At 47.8% G+C, this 5,973-nt stretch overlaps 1 protein-coding gene across 1 annotated transcript in view; it reads right to left on the reverse strand.

Annotated features, from left to right (window-relative positions):
* Positions 1-514: 514 nt before the first annotated feature.
* Positions 515-5,973, reverse strand: part of LOC109876872 (receptor tyrosine-protein kinase erbB-4) — a gene marked incomplete at both ends in the record, with an annotated part of 19,384 nt that continues 13,925 nt past the window's right edge. Inside the window, 2 exon segments of the mRNA XM_031819987.1 lie at positions 515-646; positions 2,371-2,573. Of these exon segments, the coding sequence (XP_031675847.1) occupies positions 515-646; positions 2,371-2,573 (335 nt within the window).

Below are 5,973 nucleotides of genomic sequence, written 5' to 3' on the forward strand. Positions count from 1 at the left end.
GACAGGCTAACCTGAACACCGAGACCCTGATTCCCCCTGTGGGGACAGGCTATACCTGACACCACCAGATCCCTGATTCCCCATGTGGGAGACAGGCTAACCTTGACACCAGACACTGGTTTCCACCTGTGGGGACAGGCTAAACCTGACAGGAACCCAGAACCCTGAGTCCCCCCTGTGGGGACAGGCTAACCTGACACCGTAAGAGTCAACGTTGGTTTATTCACCGGCAGAATAAGCTCATTTGTATTGTAATTCGCAGGGCATTTCATTACGTGATCCATCCCACCAGCCAGGAATATGGTGAGGAAGAGAGGCGGGAAGACTACCGAAGAGTATTACCTGTTAAGTGTCCAGAATGGAAATATTTACCTACAAATTATTTGAATGAAAACCAACATACATTCAATACGTGTAGGTCTGGCCCATCATCTCCATTCATAGGCGGTCGATTATCGCGCCAGCATCACTGGTCAAGGTCTTGTCATTCTGAGGATGTGATTGGTCAACTCACCCGTCATAGAGGTTGCAGGACGGCACACAGGAACGTCCTCGGCTAAAGTAACGACAGGAGAGGCACTGGTTAGGCCCTGGACCCCAGCAACCATCTTCAGAACACAGCCGGTCACACCATCCTCTGTTTGGGCTGTGGAGCACACACACATATGAACACCACACAGATGGACCCGAGAACACACACAAGTGCAAACATATGAACAAACACGCACATCAGGGACACAAGCGATATGAAGTAGAAAATTACAAAGTTGTTCCATGACAGCACAATAAGGTGAGAACATGGATGTTATATTGGCAATATGTGCTAACGCATGATGAAAGTAACCTAAAGGGTAGTGTGTGTGGTGTGTGTGTGTGTGTGTGTGTGTGTGTGTGTGTGTGTGGTCACCAGTATTTCCCATACCTCTACCATTCTTTCTGCCCAGGCCTGTTACAACACTGTAAAACACTGTTTTAAACTTAAACAGTCAATAGACACTGCATCTGACGACACTCCCCACTGACCTCCACAAGCCCATCCACTTTCCTCATCGACTGCCCCAGTGAGTGACACGTTCCCTGGGGTGAGCCGTCTGCCATGTCCCCCTGTCCCCCTGTCCCAATCTACTTCCACAGCTCCCCCTCCATTGTCTGGGCTGGTCGATGGCTGGATGCGAGACTAATGAAGAGGCCTCCTAACAGGGTTATTGATCCCACAGCACACCGCAAGACTCATTAACACACTAATGACATCACCAACCACCCGCTTGGCAGGAAGACTCCACAACACGTCCTCCTTTCTCTTTGTCTTTCTCTTCTCTTCATCTTCATCTCTCTCTCTCATCTCCTTCCTTCCTTCCTTCCTTCCTTCCTTCCTTCCTTCCTTCCTTCCTTCCTTCCTTCCTTCCTTCCTTCCTTCCTCCTTCCTTCCTTCCTTCCTTCCTTCCTTCCTTCCTTCCTTCCTTCCTTCCTTCCTTCCTTCCTTCCTTCCTTCCTTCTCTTTCTCTCATCCCCATTTCTCTCTCTCTCTTCCTTATGCCTCCCGCCCTCTTCCTCCCTCCCTCCCTCCCTATATCTCTCTCTCTCTCTCTTCACTCTCTCATTGTCTGTCTTGTAATCAGTGTGACATGTGTGTTGTTCACTCCCAGCCCCATCTCACAGGACCAATGTGTTAATCTGAGGATGCTGAGGTGTCAAGCTGCTACCGTCCAGCCCTAGTTTCCAAGCTCTCCATAGACCAGCATGGAGCCTTGTGGCTACTAGCCTTTTGGAACCCTGATGGAGCCAAAATGGAGCTGGCTCTTGTTCTGGAAGCACACAAAGTAAATCTCGCATAGGATCAAACTCTCTATGTGCTTGAATCAATCAAGAGGTCTGAGTAATACAATCCCCTGACATGAATGCATGAGACTCCCTCTACAGAAAATCACATAACCTGTCATTTTCTCCAACACCTTACAACTCAGTAAGTTCTTTCCCAATAAGCACTTTGTTCAGCAGAGAGCTGAATCAGGGGTTTAGGTGTCTGTAGGGGGCGGGGGTCCCTAGAATGTAATGACACCATAGTGTTGAAAACTTGTGACTGTGTGGATGTGTAACATACCTGAATAAGTCTGCTCCTGCATCTCTGTGCGTGTGTACATACCTGAATAAGTCTGCTCCTGCATCTCTGTGCATGTGTACATACCTGAATAAGTCTGCTCCTGTATCTCTGTGCATGTGTACATACCTGAATAAGTCTGCTCCTGCACTCTCTGTGCATGTGTACATACCTGAATAAGTCTGCTCCTGCATCTCTGTGCATGTGTGTCTGTGCAATCAACAGGTGTGTGTGCATACCAACGCATGTGCGACCAAATGTGTGTCACTCACCTGCACTCGCTGGGGGCGGCGGTTGTTGCGGATGAGCACCTTCTGGTTGCTGGTGCGGAACAGGCTGGTCCAGTTGACGGTGGTTGTAGAAGCACAGGCGGCTGTTGTTGGTGATGTACACGTTGCCCGCACTGATCTCATCCAGAGACTGGAACTGGAGAGAGGAGATCCAACGCTGCTTCAGGATCAGCAGAGAGATCCCACTGTGTGTGTGAGAGAGAGAGAGAGAGAGAGAGAGAGAGAGAGAGAGAGAGAGAGAGAGAGAGAGAGAACGAGAGAGAGGGAGAGGGAGAGAGAGAGAGAGGGGAGAGAGGGAGAGAGAGAGAGAGAGGGAGGGCGAGAGAGAGAGAGAGAGAGAGAGAGAGAGAGGAGAGAGAGAGAGAGAGAGAGGAGAGGAGAGAGAGAGAGAGGAGAGGGCGAGAGAGAAGAGAGAGAGAGAGGGAGAGAGAGGGAGGGCGAGAGGAGAGGAGAGAGAGAGAGAGAGGAGATAGAGAAGAGGAGATAGAGAGAGAGAGAGAGAGAGAGAGAGAACGAGAGAGAGGGAGAGAGAGGGAGAGAGAGGGAGAGAGAGAGAGAGGGAGGGTGAGAGAGAGAGAGAGGGAGGGCGAGAGAGAGAGAGAGAGAGAGAGAGAGAGAGAGAGAGAGAGGAGAGAGAGAGAGAGAGAGAAGAGCTCTTTGTTTAACCATATCATGTTGTTAAAGAAAAATATATGTAGAACATAGATTAGCACTCAATAGAAGAAATAGGCATCATTAAAAGAGAGAAAGGGGTAGATATAAAGGAGGAAGAGAAAGAGAGAGGAGAGAGAGAGAGAGAGAGAGAGAGAGCGAGAGAGAGAGAGAGAGAGAGAGAAAGAGAGAGAGAGAGAGAGAGAGAAAGAGAAGAGAGTGAAACCGAGAGAGAGAAAGAGAGAAGGGGATTGAAATTGACCTTGAGAGAGAGAGAGAGAAAGAGATAGAGAGAGAGAGAGAACAGAGAGACAGAGGGAGAAAGTGAGAAGAATCAGAAGAAGATGCTGAAAGCTGAGGGTCATGAAAGACAAATGAAGGAGAGAGTAGGCGGAGAGTTCAGCATTCAGCTCTAGACAGTTGACTCTATCACATGTGATTGTGCTGAGTTTGACAGTCCTCCTCATGTACAGAGTGTACTACCAACTAATACCTCATTTAGAAAACAGACACTGCAACTCCTTTGACTCCTTTGACTCTACGCCTCCCCTTGGATCTTGCTGCGATCAGCTAATGCAAAACAGTTATCAAAACAACATATTAATCAAAGGGTTGCTAGGAGCATCAAAGGGCCCTTTTGGAACCCCGGGTTGTATTGGGCCCTTAGAAGAAGATAACCCGGCTGATCATTAGTGCAGAGAACTTTACAGCACAGAGAGAGAAGAACGAGAAGGAGTGAGGAGAGTGTGTGTGTGTGTGTGTGTGTGTGTGTGTGTGTGTGTGTGTGTGTGTGTGTGTGTGTGTGTGTGTGAGAGAGAGAGAGAGAGAGAGAGAGAGAGAGAGAGAGAGAGAGGAGAGAGAGAGAAACAGGGAGAGAGAGCGAAACAGGGAGGGAGAGAGAAACAGGGAGTGAGAGAGAGATGGGGAGAGAGAGAGAGAACGAGAGAGAGCGGAAAGAGAGCGAGACGGGGAGAGAGAGGGAGAGAGAGAGAGAGAAAGAGAAGTATGGGGTCCACTCACCAACCAAGAATTCACAAAATTGGACAAACAACCAAATTGAGACTCTGCATACAGAATTCTGCTAAAAGTATCCTCTGTGTACGATGTAAAACACAAAATAATGTTTCATCAAATTATCAAAATCCAGAAAAGAGCTGTTAAATTCTACAAACACCTAAAAGGAAGCGATTCCCAAACCTTCCATAACAAAGCCATCACCTACAGAGAAGAGTCCCCTAACCAAGCTGGTCCTGGGGCTCTGTTCGCAAACACAAACAGACCCCACAGAGCCCCAGTACAGCAACACAATTAGACCCAACCAAATCATGAGAGAACAAAAATATAATTACTTGACACATTGGAAAGAATTAACAAAAAAACTGAGCAAACTAGAATGCTATTTGGCCCTAAACAGAGAGTACACAGTGGCAGAATACCTGACCACTGTGACTGACCCAAACTTAAGGAAAGCTTTGACTATGTACAGACTCAGTGAGCATAGCCTTGCTATTGAGAAAGGCCGCCGTAGGCAGACATGGCTCTCAAGAGAAGACAGGCTATGTGCTCACTGCCCACAAAATGAGGTAGAAACTGAGCTGCACTTCCTAACCTCCTGCCCAATGTATGACCATATTAGAGGGACATATTTCCCTCAGATTGTACAGATCCACAAAGAATTTGAAAACAAATCCAATTTTGATAAACTCCCATATCTACTGGGTGAAATACCACAGTGTGCCATCACAGCAGCGAGATTTGTGACCTTTTGCCACATGAAAGGGGCAACCAGTGAAGAACAAACACCATTGTAAATACTACCTATATTTATGTTTATTTATTTTCCCTTTTATACTTTAACTATTTGCACATCGTTACAACACTATATATATACATAATATGACATTTAAAATGTCTTTATTCTTTTGGAGAGAGAGAGAGAGAGAGAGGGGGAGGAGAGTAGAGCAGAGGGATAAAGAGTAGGAACAGAACAACAGAGAGGAGGAGGAAGAGGAGGAATACAAGGCCCAACACTAAACAGTTCTGTGTTTCCCTGTGTGTGTGGAATGTCTGTGTGAGTATGCAAGTACTTGTCATGTGTGCTCCCTCTCCGGCCTCTAGGTCACCAGGCTGCTCATTACGGCACACACCTGTCACCATCGTTACGTGCACCTGCGCGTCATCACTCACCTGGACTCCATCACCTCCCTGATTACCTTCCCTATATCTGTCACTCCCTGTGGTTCCTTCCCCAGGTGTTATGGTTTCTGTTCCAGGGTTTAGTCCCTGTGGTTCCTTCCCCAGGTGTTATGGTTCTGTTCCAGTGTTTAGTCCCTGTGGTTCCTTCCCCAGGTGTTTTGGTTTCTGTTCCAGGGTTTAGTCTCTGTGGTTCCTTCCCCAGGTGGTTTCTGTTCCAGTGTTTAGTCTCTGTGGTTCCTTCCCCAGGTGGTTTCTGTTCCAGTGTTTAGTCCCTGTGGTTCCTTCCCCAGGTGTTATGGTTTCTGTTCCAGTGTTTAGTCTCTGTGGTTCCTTCCCCAGGTGGTTTCTGTTCCAGTGTTTAGTCTCTGTGGTTCCTTCCCCAGGTGGTTTCTGTTCCAGTGTTTAGTCTCTGTGGTTCCTTCCCCAGGTGTTATGGTTTCTGTTCCAGTGTTTAGTCTCTGTGGTTCCTTCCCCAGGTGGTTTCTGTTCCAGGGTTTAGTCTCTGTGGTTCCTTCCCCAGGTGGTTTCTGTTCCAGGGTTTAGTCTCTGTGGTTCCTTCCCCAGGTGTTATGGTTTCTGTTCCAGGGTTTAGTCCCTGTGGTTCCTTCCCCAGGTGTTATGGTTTCTGTTCCAGTGTTTAGTCCCTGTGGTTCCTTCCCCAGGTGTTTTGGTTTCTGTTCCAGGGTTTAGTCCCTGTGGTTCCTTCTCCAGGTGTTATGGTTTCTGTTCCAGGGTTTA

This window comes from Oncorhynchus kisutch, unplaced genomic scaffold, assembly GCF_002021735.2.
Source record: "Oncorhynchus kisutch isolate 150728-3 unplaced genomic scaffold, Okis_V2 scaffold2931, whole genome shotgun sequence".
NCBI classification, from domain to species: Eukaryota; Metazoa; Chordata; class Actinopteri; order Salmoniformes; family Salmonidae; genus Oncorhynchus; species Oncorhynchus kisutch.